At 42.9% G+C, this 19,381-nt stretch overlaps 1 protein-coding gene and 3 non-coding genes across 4 annotated transcripts; all 4 read left to right on the forward strand.

Annotated features, from left to right (window-relative positions):
• The first annotated feature begins 4,714 nt into the window (after positions 1-4,714).
• Positions 4,715-8,606, forward strand: RPS12 (ribosomal protein S12). Its single transcript, XM_056488832.1, has 6 exons — positions 4,715-4,776; positions 4,916-4,967; positions 5,390-5,506; positions 7,203-7,305; positions 7,768-7,869; positions 8,512-8,606. The coding sequence occupies exons 2-6, from the start codon at positions 4,954-4,956 to the stop codon at positions 8,572-8,574; spliced, it is 399 nt and encodes a 132-aa protein (XP_056344807.1). The 5' UTR covers positions 4,715-4,776; positions 4,916-4,953; the 3' UTR covers positions 8,575-8,606.
• Positions 6,235-6,309, forward strand: LOC130251945 (small nucleolar RNA SNORD101). The gene has a single exon (XR_008840266.1). It is a non-coding gene; the product is annotated as a small nucleolar RNA SNORD101 (small nucleolar RNA).
• On the forward strand, positions 7,614-7,700 carry LOC130251954 (small nucleolar RNA SNORD100). Its single transcript, XR_008840275.1, has one exon. It is a non-coding gene; the product is annotated as a small nucleolar RNA SNORD100 (small nucleolar RNA).
• On the forward strand, positions 8,056-8,190 carry LOC130251953 (small nucleolar RNA SNORA33). The gene has a single exon (XR_008840274.1). It is a non-coding gene; the product is annotated as a small nucleolar RNA SNORA33 (small nucleolar RNA).
• Positions 8,607-19,381: the final 10,775 nt, after the last annotated feature.

Below are 19,381 nucleotides of genomic sequence, written 5' to 3' on the forward strand. Positions count from 1 at the left end.
AATTCTTCACATATTCCTAATAAGTTATTATTGTGGTTTAACAGCAAACGTCCTCTCATTCACTCCCTCCCAGTGGGTTTGGGCAAAGAATCAGAAGAGCAAAAGTTAGAAAACCTATGCATAAAGACAGCGTAACTGGTGAAGGAAGAGCCATGCATGCAAGCAAAGCAAAACAAGGAATTTCTTCACCAGTTCCCATGGGCAGCAATCTCCAGGAAAGCAGGGCTCCATCACATGTAACCATTACTTGGGAAGGCAAATGCCATCACCCTAGAGGTCCCCCACTTTCTTCTTCTTCCCCCAGCTCTACATCTGGTGAGCATACCAAGCAGTATGGGATATCCCTGTGGTCAGTTGGGGTCAGCTGTCCCAGCTGAATCCTCTCCCAGCTCCTTGTGCATCCCCAGCTTCCTCAATATTGCAGTGGGCTGAGAAGCAGAAAAGGCCTTGGCTCTTTGCAAGCACTGCCAAGCAGAAACAAACATCCCTGTGTTATCAACACTGTTTACAGCACAAATCCAAAACACAGCCCCATACCAGCTACTGTGAGGACAAATAACACTACCCCAGCCAAAACCAGTACAGCTACAGCTTTGAGCCAGGACCTGTTACCAGCCTATTACAATAGTTTATCAAGTCTAATAAAAATATATATATTTTAAAAGCATACAGGCCTTTCTTGCTTATGTCACACCTGCAACAACTTCAATAACATGTATTTTTTCTTTCAGGTTCCAAATTGTACGTAGAATTCTAGGCTTAGAGCACTAGTTCTCTATAAATACTAGGCACAGAGTCAAATTCATGACTTGTGTCCATAAGGTAAAAATATATGAAGGATAATTGCAGGACATTATGAAATGCTCAGCACATGTGAGCTGAGCATTTAAGTTCCTTATTATTGCTCTGTATAGTTGGAGAGATCTTAGAAAGACTTGCATTGCTGTCAAGAAAATCCTTAGTGTATATTTACATCTTTTTTTTTTTTCTCAGCAGCTGCACAATACTATTGAGAAATAGTTTAAAATTACTCTAATGTGACCACATGATAACCACATCTTTTAGCATCTTATGCAAAATCTGTGGAAGGCAACAGAAACTAGAAAACTCTTTTGTTCAGTTATCATGAATCAAGGCCTTAGTTAATTTCAAATTGCTATTGAAATACCATAGCTTTTCCTCTCTCTGAAAGTCCAGAATAATCTCTCCATAATTTCTCCAAGCACTTGAAATTTGACACAGACATCTCTTACGTAGGTGGCTGTTCTTTTCTACATCTTTAGGCACTTGGAAATACACATCTCTCCCCTCTGGGCTGGTAAGCAGAACTTCTTGTGGATATAGAACAAGAAGGCTTCCAGCTTGATTTTCCACAAGACTGAGAAATAATTTCTGTTTTTCAAGGAAAATGAGATAACTATCCTATGACATTTATTGCACGTGCCCTTGGTTTTGTATTTCTAGAGACAGATGTGAGATAAAAGTAAGTTTTTACAAGGATTGTTCAGAACTGAAATTCAGAACTTATTGTTCAGAGTTTAGCAGTGCCATGGACCTCTCTTGGGAGTTTGCACGACTTGATACTTTCACCTGCCTATGTGGCTGCCTCACCACACTGTGCCACTGTCTAAACTGCTCATTACTCCTTTCTTGAGTCTCCACAGGTTACAATATGGCACTTAAACTACCCATGATATTTTGAAGAAAATATGGCTTGTGGTTGCCAGGGTGAGTACAAGGGGAAGTTAAATGTTACCAGAGCAAGAGACAGGGAGAGATAATGGGGAAAAGGAGCAGGAAGAGGATGGCTGAGACAAGAGTGAACCATTATAGCCTCATGCAGTACTGCTCTTCTGAAAAAGTTCCTAATTTCAGTTCCCATTTTGATCAGAGTGGAAAAAGAAAGGAAGGCTGCCAGCCTGGAAAGGGAGACAGAGTCAAGGAACAGGATGGCAAGCACAAAGGGTAGTAGCTATAACCAAAGGATTTTTAAATATACGCAGCAAGATGGCGAGTCCAAATGCATCACTCAGCACAGCAGGCTGGAGAGAATCAAAATTCTTGAATATCATGTGACAACAGCTTGTATACCTCTCCCCAAATCCAAGTTCATAGGTAGCATGTTATGCTGTTTGTAATATAACCAAATTCTGAGAGGACTGAGCTCCTCTGCTGGAGCTGGCTGCTCAGTGAAGCTGCAGGTCAGCGTCTGCACTGACACCACCTCAGCCTTTTGGAACCCAGGCAGGCACTTGCCCTGCATCTGGCAGCTCCTCATTTCCCAGCACTCTTGTTACACCACTCACTCAGCCTCAAGTGCACTAGAAGTACTTTTAGCACAGGACTGCAATCCTTGTCTTAAATATGTCATTCCCTATGGCTGTATGCCAGGGTGCTCAATGAACATAACACCAAAGGAAAATGCAGAGCTTAAGAAATTAGTTACTGCTTCTAGGAATATGGACAGACAGGTGGAACGGGTGTAGTAGTACCAACAGCATGCAGAATGCCCACATGAACGCTGAGCTCACACTGTGCAATGAAGCAGACAGGATCATACACTTTCATTCATTATTAGACAAAAATAACAGACTCCTACAAGGCTATACCAACATTTCCACACAGAGTTCAGTGCCAATTAAAACCTTCTCTCTACAGGTACATAACTTTTATCTCAGCACAGCTTTGTTTTCTTGCAACTCTTCTGGGAAAACTGCTTTTTAGAGTTCTGCTGGTAGCATATTAGACTATACTTTGACTGTTATTATCCTTTTCACCATAATACAGAGCTTTTAGATGTGCATACTTCCACCTCCTGGGCTGAACGGATATATCACTTCCTGGAGATACTGAGGAGTGTCAGGCTGCATACAGACTTCTTACCCTTTCAAGACCTTTAGGGGAGATAATGGTATATTGTTCCACTCAGTACAAAAACTACTCTATAGATTAGGTGCCTTTGGAGCTTTTCAAGGGCAGAAGAAGATTAAGTGATGGGTGGATATAGGGAAAAACATTCTCCCCCGAAAAGATGGGGAAAAAATGGGCAGTATTATTTGTGTGTGCTTGCACACTTTCTGAGCAGTACAAAGGAAATTACATGTTCCCACTTCTTGTGGAGGAAGGAGGGAAGAAGCCATGTCTCACAGGAGCTGTTAAATTAGCATATCTGTGTTGGGACTGCAGTGGTTGCAAAAAAGGGATATTGCAACAGGAGTTGCAGTTCAGAATTTCAAGCAATATATGGCAGCATTGGAGGTGCTAAATTCTGCCAATCTCAGAGGCTGCTCGTGTTAGTAGTGGGCAGTGTCATTCCTACCCGCTTTGTCCTTGGTAGCTCAGCTTGCAAGGAGAGGACAGCCCCCATATTGTGCTTCTCTCTCCATGACTTGCTCAGATGTTGGCTTCTGCCCTTTTCTAGATCTCTTTAGTGTAAATGTACGTGTCTGCCTCAGAGACGACAGAAGCTGTGTCTCACAGCTGGAGCCTGGAAGTGCTGCAGCCCCCAGCCAGGCCTTTCCCCTGAGAGGGGTACGTGGGGTGGCACTGAGACAGTCGAGCAGGTTCCACTTTCCCCTCTGCCCTCCTCTGCCCTGAAAAGCTCCAGTGAGTGGCTTTGTGCACAGTGTCTCTTCCCTGGCTGTATTTAGCCTACATCCTGCTGCTTGGCAACACCAGGAAAACCAAGGAAGAACATATGGTGGAAAAGGTGACTGGCAATGCCAGTGACCGATGTGTTTGATTACACTAAACACAAAGCATGGCTCTCAGTACTTGTCACCTATTTCTCTTATATTTTGTCCCTATTTTACAAAGATGGTGATGTGTGGAGTACCAAGAGCCAAGTCATCCAGCCTGGAGCAGCTGGGATGGACAAAGCCCTGTGTCAGACTGGCAGCACCCGAGCAAGGAACACGTTGCAGTGCGGTGGCCGCGCTGCACTCGCCATCAGCTGAATCCTGTGCGTGTGTGACAGGAACAGGGGTGAGCAGCCGCACTTAGGAGGATTCCAATCGACAGCTCGGTGGTGTGCCCCGCTGGCAGAGGGGATTCAGGGTGTTTTCCCCATGCTCCCATCTCTTGGCCATCAGAGACAGGGACGGTGCCGGGTGAGGCCAGACTGCTTTGGCAGCACCAGGTGCACTTCCCGCCCTAGGGAAGCAGCCCAGGTGACCCCTGGCTGGTGATCCACCCCAAGGTGGCTCCTCTCCAGCTGTCACAGCTGGTTTTCTCCCCAGAGGCTGCTCCCCCAAACCAAATGGACACTTTAAGCACTTAAAAGTATTGGGGTTTTTTTTTTCATTCAAAGAATGGTGTTCCTTTTAATGGAACCTCTTGGGTGATAGTTTACTTCGAAGTTTTAATTTGCATCATTCTTTCCCTGGAAAATAGCAAATCGACTTTCTTGTGAGGCTTTATTTAATCCTCATTGAGGAAGGGCCTCTGCTGTGACTGCTGGGGTCAGCCACTGATAACAGCAGCGGTATCTCCTATAAAGTATTTGTTTGACAAAGCCAGTTTGCAGTTATTGCTTACAGCTATTCAGTTTCATCCTTTAATTTCTGTTTCAAACCACTTCCCAGCTCTCGGTTCCAAACCTACACAGATCTCCCAGCCCTGTGGACACGCGGCGGGCGAGCCGAACATCAGGCACCGCGGCGGGCAGCCCCGGCGGGCGGGCGCACGCACGCGCGCGGGCCGGGGTCCTGCGGCGCTATAAGAGCGCGCGTTGGCGGGCCCGCCCCCTCTCTGTGCAGCGGCGCGCGGCGGTGCCGGGTGAGTGTCCGCGATGGCGCCGGGGCCCGGCCTGGCGGGATCCCCCCGGCCCTCGGGGCATCGCGGCGGGAGCGGGCCGGGCGGGGGCCCCGGGGCGGCCGGCGCCGCTCACCGGGGCGGCCTGTGTCTGTATTTGCAGTAGGAACCCAGGCGGGGACCGCACCCACCGAGAGCGCCATGGCCGAGGAAGGGTGAGCAGGGCCGGGGCCGTCGGGGGCGGCGGGCGGAGGGGCCGGGTCGCTCCGCTGCGCGTCAGGCTGGGGAGCTCTGTGTGTGCCGTGCGTGCAGGCCCCGGCGCGGTGCTGCTGCGTGCTTCTGCAGGCCGCAGGCCGGGAGATGGGCGCGGGGTCCGCCTGGCAGCGCCGCTGTGTGCATGGCGTGCTCTCCTCCCGAAGGAGCATGGTAACAGCATGGCCCGGTGGCTCGCCAGGAGGATTTGATGCCTTATCTTCTTTCAAGTTCGTCCTTCGTCAGTTCTTCGTTTAGCTTTGTTATTTTAACTTGCTTTTCTTCTGTACCTTTTTTAATGGCCGGATGCTTGCAGGTGAACGGGAAGCTTTTGCTTTTAGTCGAGTTGTTGGCACGATCAGAACATTGTGTGTCTTCTCTTTAGCATTACTGCTGGAGGTGTAATGGATGTTAACACCGCTCTGCAAGAAGTGCTGAAGACCGCACTTATCCACGATGGCCTTGCTCGCGGTATCCGTGAGGCAGCCAAAGCCTTGGACAAGTAAGTGTGGTGTCACCAGTTTTTCTGCTGTGACTAGTAAAACTGGGTGAGACCTTGTGGTGAGGTGTGCTGGACACGTGCAGTGGCCATTTTGTCTAGGTGTTCAGTTTAAAAATTACGCAAGACTATAGTTTTCTGCCACTAATTTTTGGTTTTTTTAGCTTCTGGTTTGGGCCCTTAAAATAGAGTCTTAAAATACAGAAGCTAAACTTGATGATTCAAGAGCAGCTGGATCTGGTGTATTATGTTCTGTCATTTTGAGGCCCCGTTCCCATCAAATGCTCGTGTGGGTGTATGGGTTTTGTGAAGAAAATGAAATTATGCTTCCTGTATGTAGCTATGAAAATGAAAATCTGGGTCTCAAGAACCTTACGTTTTAAGAAGTAATAAAATACTCTCAAAATTTTGATATTTTAATCAGGTTAATACATATTTCAGACATTTCCTGGAAGATTTTATTTTTATGAACAGTATTTAAATACTTGGCTTTCTTAGACTTTTTTTGTACGTTGCAACAGTAAATAAATTGTCAAGGTGCAGTATTGGAACAATATTGAACTTATGGCCCAGTCATTGGGTAATTAGTTATGGTCTTCTGTAGGGCCAAGTAGCTATACATGTATATATTTATATATGTAAAGGTATACATACACACCTGTATGTGTGTTTGTATGCAAATCCATATTTGCCTTGCCAGAAAAATATCTGCTTAAATGTAAAGCTGCAGCGTTTGGGTGATGACTTCACAGTTAGTCGGATACCCCTACACTCGTTCTGTGAGTGATAACTGCTGTCTGACAAACCTGTATGCGCAAACCTCTGGGACAAGGCACTGAACAAGGGCAGAGAAATGCAACTTGGGTGACTGACAGCCAGTTTAGGTGAGTTTTTCTGGGTTCAGCAACAGCTTTAGAAGCTGTGTGTTAAAAGGATGATGTGTGTGTGAGGTTTGTACACATTTGTGTGTGATGGTTCCTGCTTGAAAACGTTTCTGGCATTCTGGTGACACTCCTGATGAAGGTCTTTTTAGGGAAAACTGACTGCTTGCAGAGGTCACATTGCATTAGGTTAAGCATAGAAGACCTACTCAGCTCTCTCTGTTGTCAGGTATCCCTTTGGTATCTTAACATTGTACCACAATATACAAAGATCCTAATTAGAATTGGGGCCCTGTCATAACAGCTTCTGTGAACGTAAGTAGAAAAGATTGCTCTAAAGAACTTGTAACACCTTGAGAACTTGTAACGACATGAGAATAAAAGCTTCTAGTAATTGCAGTTCCAATGTTAAATTACTGTAATCTGTGATAAATAAGAAAAAGTGACTTAGTTACTTTGTAATTATGACAGTTCTATAGGGCACCTGGTGTTTATCCAGTCATCAGACATTTTTCCATTGGCTGAGAATTTACTTAGTGCGATTTTTAGAAGCTTTCGAAACAGGAATAAAATCTGAGGTTAAAGCTAACAATATATGAATAGTCTGTAATGTATATATGAGAAACATTAAAAGTGACAAATCACATCAAAAGTATTCTTAGTATTTCAGAAGCTTGTGGTGTCTCATAACCAAAAGTTATAAGTTACAAAGTGGTTCTCTAGAAATGCATGTGTTGAATTCAATAATTTTTGGTTTTGATTATCAAGAAACTTAAGTTAGTGTCTGAAGTAACATCTGGTCTCATTTGTTTTTTTAGACGCCAAGCCCATCTCTGTGTTCTGGCTTCAAACTGTGATGAACCCACATATGTAAAATTAGTTGAAGCACTCTGTGCAGAACATCAGATCAACTTAATAAAGGTGAGTGTCAAGTTGAGACAAAAGTGTGGAACAGTTATGCTGCTTGTTTCAGCATGTGGAGTGCTGAACCTTTAGAACACTGCTGTAATTCTGTGTACCTGGGCAGAACTTCCCTTAGCAGCAGATTGTTCTAGTTCTGTGTTGTTGCTGTTTTCCCACAGTACAAAACCTGTGGATGTAAGTCGCAGGGGATGCGGACCAGTTATTTTGCACAGTTAAAGTGAATTCTGGTGTCCTGTATAATAAATGCAATTACTGCTGGGAGTGGGAGGCAGGAGGGGCATTCTGTTGGCTCCAGGGAAGCTCAGGCTGTACGATGATGATACTTTGGCTCCCTCTGCTGATGCCTGTGAGGAAAGCAGCCATCCGTTACCCAATGCTTCTGACAGTACAGCAGCTTCTGGGCTGGAGCCAGGTGTGCCAGAAATGGCAAGTTCTAATGTGCTGTGATGCTCTGCACAGGTTGATGACAACAAGAAGCTGGGCGAATGGGTGGGTCTCTGCAAGATCGACAGAGAAGGAAAACCTCGCAAAGTGGTGGGCTGCAGTTGTGTGGTTGTCAAAGTAAGATTTCTAATTATGTCTTATTTCTTGACTTCTAAAATATGTTTCATAGTCCCTGTCATGTTTATTTATTCACCTACATTTTGTGAGTTGATGGTTGTGTCCTCGAAGTATCTGTGCTTACCTGCCAATAATCATTAAAAGGAAAGGCTGCCTAGAAGATAGGAAGCTTTGCTTCAGAAAAAAATGCCAGTTTAGTGTGTCTGCTCAACTTAAAAATGTTTTGCAGAGCTTATTTCACAATAACACTGGCAAAGTAAAGCCACAGTACGAGCCTTGAAGACTTTGTGGTCTCTGAGGTCCCAAGAGATGGCTACATCTTCACAATCAAGATTAGTGCCTTCTGCATGCATCTTCATAGTTTCACTACGTTTCTGCATATTTTACTTGAGTTTCTTTAAGCAGAAAATATTTTGTTTGCGTCCCTGTCAATGGGTGTTATATTTGACTGAAATAGAATAGTACTTTATTATAACAATCTTATAAAGGAACAAGGGAAAAGCTGGCAAATTGCTTGAGCTTACTTGTGTGGAATTTTGAGAATTGTGAAAAAGTGCCAGAATCTCACTTGTGCATGTGAAAAACAGTTTGTAAAATTTAGGGTGGGTCTGTATGTTAATAATGGGTTGTTTTCTCTTACAGGACTATGGCAAGGAATCTCAGGCCAAAGATGTCATCGAAGAATACTTCAAGTGCAAGAAATGAATGACAAATAAATTTTGAACCAGTCTAGTGTACGTGTGATTAATGATCTGGTGTCTGTGGAATAGTTATTTGAGTTGCAAAGGATAACGTCAGAAGATGAAAAACTTGGCAAATGTTGGTGTAGTTAATTAGTATTTTCATTGTGTCAGTTTACTGAAAAGATCATGGAAATCCCTGCCATTCCTGTTTTAGGTAATTCTGTTTCCTATTCCTACCCCAGAAGTTGCCAACTAGAACATGGCATGAATTCAAGTTGCAGTAATGCAGACAGTTAAATAGTATCCTTGCTTAGTAGTGCTTTGGTCTGTATTTCTAGGATTCTGAGTAACTTGTGTGAAGTGTTGCTGCCTCTGTGATAAAAATTTGGGTCCCTCTGCTGATAAAAATAAGGAGAATAGACTTAACTGTTTCCCAGGTCTTCAGAGATGTTGCAAGATTTCCATAAATCCTTTCTTAATTTATCCAGGGAACTTAGTGGACATGAGATGTCCTCTGCCTCAAATTGTGGGTGATAGTGTCTTCTGACTAGTATTGTCAGGCATTTGTAGATCTGATTCTCCAGTTCTCAGTAGGTAGGGTAGCCAAATAGTTGAATTCTCGCTCAGATGAGACAGTTAAACTGCTGACTTGCCCAGTGTTTTGGTTCCTGTAGTAGTTAATTGGTCAGAACTTGTGTTTTTGTCTGGTTTTTGGAAGCAAGGGATTCAGACTATGATTTGTTCTCCTGCAAGTTGTTTCAGGTGCAGAGTAGCTCTTGAGTGAGTCATGTGGAATTGCACTATTAGGCTGATGTGTAAGGTATGAATGTGACTATGTGGGCCTGAGCACCTGTCTGAGGAGATGGTAATGTTTATCTTTTCAGGCTCTTCAACTTAAATTATCATTTTGGTTTGTAACCCCTCTTTTGATATCTCTAGTCATAAGTGTAATAGCAAAGGCAGGCATGTTCTCCAGCTGGGCTCAGATGCACTTTATTTACAACTCTTCTTTTGGCTCTTAGTTTTGGCCCTGTTCAGGTTTTGTAGTAGCTAGATCTGGGTGAATTGGGTTGTTAAAAAATTTTCTGTAGTAATATTTTCAGGTTTACTCAAAGTTACCTGTTCAAATCGGTGAGGTATGTATCCTTTTGCTAAGCTTAGTGCACGTTCTCAGAAAACAGACCTTAAGGTACTGGAGTTTGTCCAAAGGAGGATGGTTAATCTCGTGAAGGGTCTGGAGGCAGTTAGGAAGCTGGGGTTATTTAGCTTGAAGGAGATCATGCCACTCTGCAACCATTTGAAAGGAGGTTGTAATGAAGTGTGGGTGTCTCTTCTCCAAAGTAGCAAGTTAGAGGTTAAGAGAAAATGGTGTGGGATGGTTTATTAGGAAATATGGTCAGGCATTGGAGCAGGCAGCCCAGAGAATTGGTGGAATCAGCAGTCCTGGAGGCAGTCAAAAGACGTGGGATACTTAGGAACATGGTTTAGTGGTGGGCTTGGCAGTGTTTGGTTTGCAGTTGGACTCCATTATATTTTCCAAGCTAATTTATTCCATTATTTAGTTCTGTGTGTGAATCCTGCAACCCAGTTGAGAAGAGTCCAGCTTGCACAAACTAGGTCTACAAAATATTAATTTAACACATTTTAACTTGGTGTGAGGAAAAAAAATCAAAATGTTTTTTGTGCTTGATTTATACTAGTGCAATGGCAGCATTAGCAGTAGCTGAATTGTTACATTTCCTCCAAATCCCTGTGGAGGGATTCAAGTAAGGGGAGCTGTAGTTTACAAGCAAGTTAAGCAGTGTTTCTTTTGCTGCAGTGGAATGACACCTCACTAAACTTAGGGAATTTTTTTTTTTTTTTTGTGTCACCATTTTCCATAGCAATGAATGCTAATACTAGGGAATTACATCTTTTCATGCCAAGTTTTTTTCATTGAAATAGAACCAACTATTCCTGAATCTTCTTTGAAAGAAGGAATTTGGTTGAAATCTAAATTTTCTTATCAAAATGCTTTGGTGTCAAATTAGGGCTTTTCCAGGAACTGAAATGTTATAAAAAGTGACCTTGGAGCCTATGCAGGGTAAGTGTCGGAGAACCAATAAAGTTTCCTTTGTTTTTTTACTTAATATTGTCCATAGGGTTTGGTTTATTTTCAAAAATTTCCTGAGAACCAAATTCCACCCAAGGCTTTTGATTCACTTTGATGTTTTGGTAAAAGTTTATTTTTCTAAATTGGCTGAGGCAGAGAAGTGATTACTGGTCCTTCATACTGCATCACTTAGTAAATGCTTCTCTGAGGCTTCTGCTTTGTAGACTAAAGAGCCAGTATCTCCATGCTTTCTTGATCAAGGGTATATTTTGTTTACCTGTAGAAGATGTACTGATTTTCATATGTCCTGCAAGACTTCAGATAAGCTTTTGGAGGAGTAGGCTTTGGGATTCTACTTGAGGTTGCAGCCCCTCTGCCCAATGGAATGCATTGCCGGTCTCCAGGATGGGTGTGGTTAGACAGCACTAAACACGGGAATGGAAATTAAGGACTTGAGAGTTAAGATTCCAGGACTGACCCTGACTCTACCTCTCTGACTTTGTTCCTTGTTTGTTTTGGTAAACCTGTTATGCCAGCTTCAAGCCAGTGCTCCTTATGTGTCTGTGTTCCTGAAGCTGATGCAAGCATTGTCCCTGAAACCTGCTTCCTTTCCTAGAGACTTTGCAAAGGTCTCTCATCCAAGGATGTGAAGGAACTTTGAACATACATCTACTTTTCAGCCTCAGAGATCTCCTGGAGTTAGGTCTGGGATGTGAAGCCTTAGTAGGATTTGTAATTTGTGCTAGACTGTTGCCTGGAAAATAGAACAGGTCTTCCCTAGCAATGTTGGAGTGGTAACATAAAAGCAAACCTTTACTTGAAAGCTTTTCAGGTACACAATATGGCAAAAACTGCATGTGGTATAGTAATTCTACAATTTTTATAAGGTTAATGGATTAGTATACCTATCACATATTGTCCAATTAAAAGGTTGGTTGGTTGGTTGGGTAATAATTCCCAGGGTCATGCCCCACTGGAAGCAGCCCAGGGGCTTCTTTGCCTCAATTCTGTTATCTCTAGTCCAGATTCTGGTTGGAAAACAGAACATTCTTGTAGTTGGTTCTCTTCTTGGAATAAGACTAAATATTTTAGGAATATATTTAGGAGGTTACCTTATTGTTCCTAAATGTGGGGAAAGAAGACAGGAATATTACTAGGAGCGACAGCCATGCCTCAGCAATCTACAAACTACAAATATATGAAAAATATGAAAAGCTAAAAATCTTAGGCATCAAGACCATTGAACAAGATAGCAGATGTTAGGTGAGCACAGATGTGTTATATATTTTTCAGCCTTAAGGAAAGCAGAAATAATGACACTTTTTCAATGGGTTTAGACATTTAAGTAAATCCACAGAAATGTTTTCAGCCATTGGCAACAAGCAAATGTTTGTTTTGAGATTCTCTTTAATAAATTGAGCAGATGGAGTGGTTAGTATATGTGTTGTATGTTATGATCCCACATGCATTTATAATTTCTTGGTGCACCGGTATTATTCTTGTACAAAAGTCCACCACAAAAAGCCCTAAGTGCACATCAACTGCTTCATGTTCCTGATCTAATCTAAATTGATACAATCTTTCACAGAAGTAAATCACTATACAAATATCTGAACTTTCTGCCATTTGTTATCATGCTTACTACCTTTCATTCTGAAAGTGTCCAAGTTTTGTTATATTAAATGAACTAATGGAAACTAATCTGAAAATCACTTTGTCTCAAGGAGCTTTTCCCCTCCTCTCCAACTCAAAAGCAATTAGGGGGAACTTTTTGTAGTTCATAAGTAAAAGTATTTAAAATATTTTCACTGAGACATCTGATCACAGTATTACACAAAATGGGGATAGTTTAACAAATACACTTTTTGAAAAGATTTACAGACACAATTTGGATTGTACACAATGGGTTTGTTTAAAAAAATTGCTATCTAATATTTCTTATTGCTGAAAGATTAATAGGCACAAAAGTTATATAGAAATATATCTACATGGGAGAAAATGTTGAGGTACAAATCAACTTAGCTTGTTCTATAGCTCAGTCAGTGTTTGCTGTAGTCTGACTAAGGTCTAAGGTAAGTTTTACACTTTGAAGCAGGACAGTAGAGTTATTATGTTGATGTTCTAAAATATACTAATGTGTAAGCAGACAGATACTATTTTCCAAATGTGATGAAAAAGGCATTTATGTCAGTACCTGGCATGCCAGGTTCCTGCCCTATAAAGTTTACAATCAAGCTGTGGAACTGAAAAAAATGTGTTTTATGTGGATTTGCAGAAAAATGTTTTTTAAATTACTGGGTTTTATATTTTAAAAAATCGTACTTCCGGTATGTTTTTTTTTTTTTTCCTTCTCACCTGAGTGGTTCTAAGACATTTTCTGCAGTGAAAGAGTTCAAATCCCTATTATAACAAGCTTTGTATTTTGAGGATAGAAAAAAAGCCATGACCTCTAAGTAACCTTATGTATTGATTGTATTGTTAGCAGCCAGTGTGTTGGATAACATAATACAGATGCTTAGGACAGGTTTAGGAAGGCAAATGGGGGAAAAAACCAAAAGGTTTCTAGTTTTAAGACTATGTGTTTAAGGGAATTGAGGTCATGCTTTGTAGAACCCCTCCACAAAAAAATGAAACACCCTTAGATATCCATATATATAAAAGTGTTCATATGTCAATAGAGCTATGGTATATATTCCTTTTCATCCATTTATTTGAATGGACAAATTTCAAGCAACACCCTTCAGCTTTGCTGTTTTCAGAGCAGCAAAATAGAGTATTTATCAGCATGTGTACAAGAAGTGCCTTTACAAGCACAGAACTTAGCAAGCTATTGTACTTGAAAAAAAAATGTAAATTCAAATCCTGTTTCTACAGAGGCTGACTTCCATCCCTCCAAATAAAAATCTCAGCTGATTCTGACTCTCCTCTCATGATTATTTACCAGTTGTTTTTCAGCGTGACAGCTTTTACACTTTCTTGTAAAACCAGTATGTCTTCATCCTTTCTTGATCATTGTGAACATCATCATTCAGTCTGACCCTGAAGCCCATATGCATGTCCTTTTCAGATGAAAATTATTTGAAATGTATGTGTCTTCTACTTTTGATTGTGTGAAAACACCCCTAAAGCTACTGTTTGGACGTGAATCTTGAGTGTTTTTTTCTTAGATTAAGAAGGTAAGAGGCAGACTGGTCATCATGGTTAGTAGCAGGTGGAGGGCAGAGCACCAATTGCAGGAGGTTGAGTCAATGGGACAAGCTGGCAGTGGGCCTCGAGGTGACCCCCTCTCACCCTTGATTTCTTGCCCATAAAAATCCATAAAATGAGTGGCAAAGCATAGGGACAGCAACTGTCAAGGGACAGAAGAGAGGAAGAACAGAGATGCATGTGTGCAGACCCATGTATGTGCCATTTTAAAGTTAGATTACAAAGTTCAAACTAGTATTAGGTAGGAGAGAAAGGCTGTGTGTGCCATCCTCTTCAACTCTCTTGGCATGTATGTTGTATTTAAACATAGAGTCTTGAGCTATTGTTTCTACAATTTTCTTGGGAAATTCGAAGGCAAACCAGCAGACCCTAGGAATGATCCAATGTTGGGATGAAGTATAAAATAAACCAAACTACCAACCCCTCCACTCAAAATGGGCCCTAGCAAACCAAAATGAAGTCTGTGGTTTTATGGTTAAAAATAGAGATGAATATTGGTCTGTGCCACCAAGCTCCTGTGTGAAGGTGGTAAATCCCACGGAAGTGTTTCATTGACCATGTGTTTTCAGTCCTTGGATGTACCAGCTTGCTAGTGCTTTGTTCTTTAGGAATGAATAATGCTCACACATATGGACATTTTGTTGTAAGCACAGAAAGTATGCTTTATTCCTGAGAAATAGAGTTTAGAAGAGTCAGACTGGGAGGTCTGCTCGGGCGGGTGCCCGTATCTTATAAGCTGTCATTTCCCAAGTGTACAATGGGGACGTAGTCCCGTTTGGGAGGTCGGGAACCCCCAAACCCCGTTCTGCTTGTCCCGAGTGCCCGTGCCGGGGCTGGCTGTGGCCCATTCCCCGTGCGGGAACATTCCCAGGGAGCGCGTTCCCGGTGCAGGCACATTCCGGGTGCGGTCACATTTCCCAGGGAGCGCATTCCCAGTGCGGGCACGTCCCCAGGGAGAACATTCCCTGTGCGGGCGCATTCCCAGGGAGCGCATTCCCGGTGTGGGCACATTACCGGGGCGGGCGCTTTCCCAGGGAGCGCATTCCCGGTGTGGGCCCATTTCTAGTGCGGGCACGTCCCCAGGGAGCACATTCCCTGTGCGGGCGCTTTCCCGGTGCGGGCACATTCCCAGTGCGGGCGCATTCCCGGTGTGGGCACATTACCGGGGCGGGCGCTTCCCAGGGAGCGCATTCCCAGGGGGCGCATTCCCAGTGCGGGCGCATTCCCGGTGTGGGCACATTACCGGGGCGGGCGCTTTCCCAGGGAGCGCATTCCCGGTGCGGGCACATTCCCTGTGCGGGCGCATTCCCGGTGCGGGCGCATTCCCTGGGAGCGCATTCCCGGTGTGGGCACATTCCCGGTGCGGGCGCTTTCCCAGGGAGTGCATTCCCTGTGTGGGCACATTCCCAGGGAGCGCATTCCCGGTGCGGGTGCATTCCCAGGGAGTGCATTCCCTGTGTGGGCACATTCCCAGGGAGCGCATTCCCTATCCGTGCGCATTCCCAGGGAGCGGTTCCCCGGCGCGGCGGGAGGTGGCGGCCGAGCCCCGGCCGGGAAGGAGCCCGGGGCGGTGGGAGCAGGTGCCGGCCGCCCTCATCCCGGCGGAGGAAGCAAACCTGGAACGCGAGTCTTTAATGCCTTCGGATGCTGTCGGTTTCTGTGCCCGATTTCCAGCGTTGCAGCCCTGTAAAACCCCAGCACGTCAGATGTTGGGGCTTTTACGGTGTGTAGAAATGTGTTTGCTAAACCCAAGGACTTTGTTGTACAGCTGCGACACCTTAACTCTGTTTTTGTGGGAGCTGTACCACACAGGGCAAGCACTCTTATCTGCTTCCCTTCACAGAGCTACTTACTGAACAAGCTAACAGGTTTGGGAGATGTCTTCAAGGATCCAGTTGTTTGGAAGTTCACTTCATACGTTGTATGTAAGTAGTGCCATCCATCAGACCAAAGAACACCGTTGTCAAACACGTAAAGGAGCAGCACAGACTGGAGAGAAGAGCCAAAATAGGTGAAGGCTTTTTTTTTTCTTTTTTTTCCCGTCCCTGACTCAAATGTCTGATGTATTACAGTGTTCAAAGCATTTCAGTATGCTTATATTGTATTCACACATATGCAATGTATTTGAAACATTCCTACCAAGGAGTTTGTGGTAAAAACTGTAATGTGTAGCTTGCTGGGTTTCATTGTAAAGTAATATAATCTCCACATGTGCGAAGGCCAATGCAATATTTTATTTTTTACTTACCCCGGGGAATATGATATTAAATTTATCAGCTGAAGTATTTGAATGAGAACTCATAAATATTTTCTGAGGTGCATCAGTGGCATACATAGGGAGGGAGAAGACGTGCAGCACTGGGTGAAGAGGAAGTTGTTCATACTTTCCATCCTCCACTGTCCTTGCCCTTCAGATGGAATACTGGTAAAGTTTTTGGTGACTGAAAACAAGTCTTAAATTGTGGAGAATTTGTTAGTCAGTGATTTTTTTCTGGTAATTATTAACTCTGTAGTACATGGACTACAGATGTTGTTCACATTGGATGCAGAGCTTGAGGAGAGAGGAGAGGGCTCCCAAAAAGAAAGGCACTGTTGTGACAACATTTCAAACACACAGCAGGGCTGTTGCATGCCTGCTTCATCTGAGGCACTGTGACTGTAGGGATCCTGGATGGACAAGCTGCTACCAATTCTAGGAAGGGTGTGCACACTGCCTTTGTGTAGCTGTAAATCTTCCAGGGCTTAAGCAAGCATCTCTGCATGGCATTATCCTGTGCTGCTGTGTGATCTAGCCTCTTGTTTGGAGTTAATTTAAGCATCTCCAAAACAATTCTGTGGTGCTTTAGAGCAGTCCAAACCATGCTAAGTTAACAGTTCTCTTGTCAGCATTGACTCCATGTGTACCTGCAGTTAAAAAAAAAAAAAAAAGGAAAAGGACATCTAAATTTGCCGCAAAAAATGTAATAGCAGGCTTATGGTTTCACTTCAGTTTGGATAGAAAGCTGAAGAGGGATGAAGCTGATTTATGGCAGCAAGAAGGCAGTGCAGAAGATGAGTGCTAAGCTTGTTTACCAAATCCTACAGTACTGGCTCAGAGAACATGTATTGAAACCGATCAGATGTAATTTAAAACAGGTTTTTAGAAGTGCCTTTCTTCAAAGCCTGTAATAAACTTCTAAAACTGGCTGTTGCAAGAAAGTGTGAAGTCAGAACACATCAAGAGTTTCAAAATAGATTAGACAAATTAATGGATAAAAGGTGCAAACCAGATCCTATTGGGAAGGCAGTGATATTCCCTCTAACATCTGAAATCTAACAGCAGGATGCAGAAGGAGCATGAGGATAAGATTTCAGATAGTGGCTTGTTTCATGTGCTCTCCTTAAGGCACCTCTGCAACAGCCACTGTGGGAGACAGAAGCCTGGGTGATGGACATTGGTCTCACCACATGGGGCATTCCTGATAGAAAAAGATTAGATGGGCATGCCCTCAGGAGTGCTAAAAGAGCTCAAATTGCTGCCTAAAGCCCCTTGTTTCAAGGTCACAGACTTAAAAGGTACAAAAGAAATCAGCAAAGTAAGTCAAGAGGAGGTAGCTGCTACAATCCTTTGGAAGTCAGGAAGCAAGACTCTCTAGGAATCTGGTTGATTAGCAGCCAGATCGAAGGTGCAGACTACCAGACTGAGGATGGCCCAGAAGTGAAAGAAGTAAATAACCTTTTTTTTTGTCATCATTTGAGTTGAGAATATGATAATAATGAATATACTTATCCAGTCAGCTTTCTAGCTTTACTTGTGGGAAATTGTATTAAAAAGTTCTTGAGGGTCTTTCTTTCTGAGCTTGCTTTGGTTTTGCTGTGGATGTACTTTCTGTGCCAATGTTGTCCTGGGAATTACATTGCTCTTGGATCTACTTATCTACTACTGGCTGAAGTTGGTCCAGAGCTGAAGCAGGGATGTGCTCTCTATTGCCTTCCAAGTGTCACCTTTGTGAACCAGGACAGGATATTTCCAAAAGGAGTTGAAAGTTGTCTTTGTCCAGCCCTTAATGTCTTTAGTCACCCAGCTCTGCCCTTATTAGATACAATCTCTCTCCATAATATTTAATCCCTCAGAAAAGATGAACTGGCACTATTTTTTGGTATAAATGCGAGGAAGCTCTTGGCACTTCAGAAGGCATTTCTACCTTTGATCTAAAATAGCCTGTGTGCACTGACTTCTCTGGCACACTGCAACGTTCACCAGCTCTCTTAAGTTTTCCTGAGAGGAACAGAATTTTGAAGGTGGTGAAAGGGTGAATGGGGCAAGAATTTATTTGGTTTTTTTCTTTTAGCTGTTGTTGGCCTGAGATCTGAGGAATGAAGCTAAATTTGTAAGGACCATATTTTAAAATATTTGCCAGTTGTTCCAGATAATAAAATAGGGATTTTTGTCCAGAGGAGAAGAAATGAAAATAAATAAACATGGATCTTTTTCACCTAATTTATGACCTGCAAATAGGGTTCCTCCTCAGCCTAGATGATTAAATCTCTCCAGTCAAAAGGGACCATTTTGATTACATCTTCTATCAATAAAAAGTCATGAAAACTTTCTTTTTCTTTTTTATAAGAGAAAAGAAATCCAACAATATCAGGTGGCTGCGGTTTAAATTGTTTTGCCATTTCCACCTGGAATTTGACCTTATTACAGGCAATATATAAATTATAGTTCCTCACCTTTAACATCGCTGTCAAATTTAGTTTAATGGACATTGCCTTTACTCATACCAACTTTATACATGGTAGAGATGGAAAAGTTTTTTTGTATAGGTGTGATATTACTTGCTCTCACAGATGCTGGTTATGGCACAGCTTTGGTTTCTGACCTTGTAGATGCGTCAGGAGGGATTAAAAAGATTTGTTTAAAATGTTGCATTTGATTAACATTTTTGAAGCCCAATCTTCTTTTAGAAATACTTTGTGGCATAAGTGCTTTTGGAGAATAGTTGATTCCCAAAGGAAAAGGTGCAGCAGTTCTGTGTTAAGATCACTGTTCAAACTTATTGTCCCAGCCCCAGAAATGTGTTTTCACTAACCTAAGAGTGTGATAAGCTGAAGGAGAAGGTGCACAGCTTAGGCATTTGGCAGTGCTTCCACTGGAGCTGCTGTGCAGGGGTAGTGATGGAGGATCGTGAAGTGAGGTGTTCTTTCAGGTCTTATCATGTCTCAGCTACTTTACAATCTCTGGAGGGTCCCAGGCAGAGTTTCTACAAGCTGTGCCTTAGTGTTCACCAAATAGTACATGTGCTGCAGATGTTCCAGGCTATCACCTGAAGTTTGTGATAACTACAGCACATGCTGTTTTGGATGATCTCAATAGGGCATCTAGTATCTTATTTCTGAGGCATTTTTGCTGCAAGAAGCAATAAATTCAGTTCTGTCATCATTAGGCAGGTGTTTATAAGTACTGCAAGACTTTAATCTCTCTCCAGGGAGAAAAATACTTCAGGGGCCCATTCTACAACTTGGCATTTGCTTTGCATCTCTGGCATGT

Source organism: Oenanthe melanoleuca, chromosome 3 (assembly GCF_029582105.1).
Source record: "Oenanthe melanoleuca isolate GR-GAL-2019-014 chromosome 3, OMel1.0, whole genome shotgun sequence".
In the NCBI taxonomy this organism is placed as follows: domain Eukaryota; kingdom Metazoa; phylum Chordata; class Aves; order Passeriformes; family Muscicapidae; genus Oenanthe; species Oenanthe melanoleuca.

Excerpts from the sequence above, each read along its gene's own strand:
- RPS12 (XM_056488832.1), top strand. Across the intron at positions 5,507-7,202 it reads GCAGCCAAAGCCTTGGACAA|ACGCCAAGCCCATCTCTGTG; the intron begins GTAAGTGTGGTG and ends TTGTTTTTTTAG. Across the intron at positions 7,870-8,511 it reads GCAGTTGTGTGGTTGTCAAA|GACTATGGCAAGGAATCTCA; the intron begins GTAAGATTTCTA and ends TTTCTCTTACAG.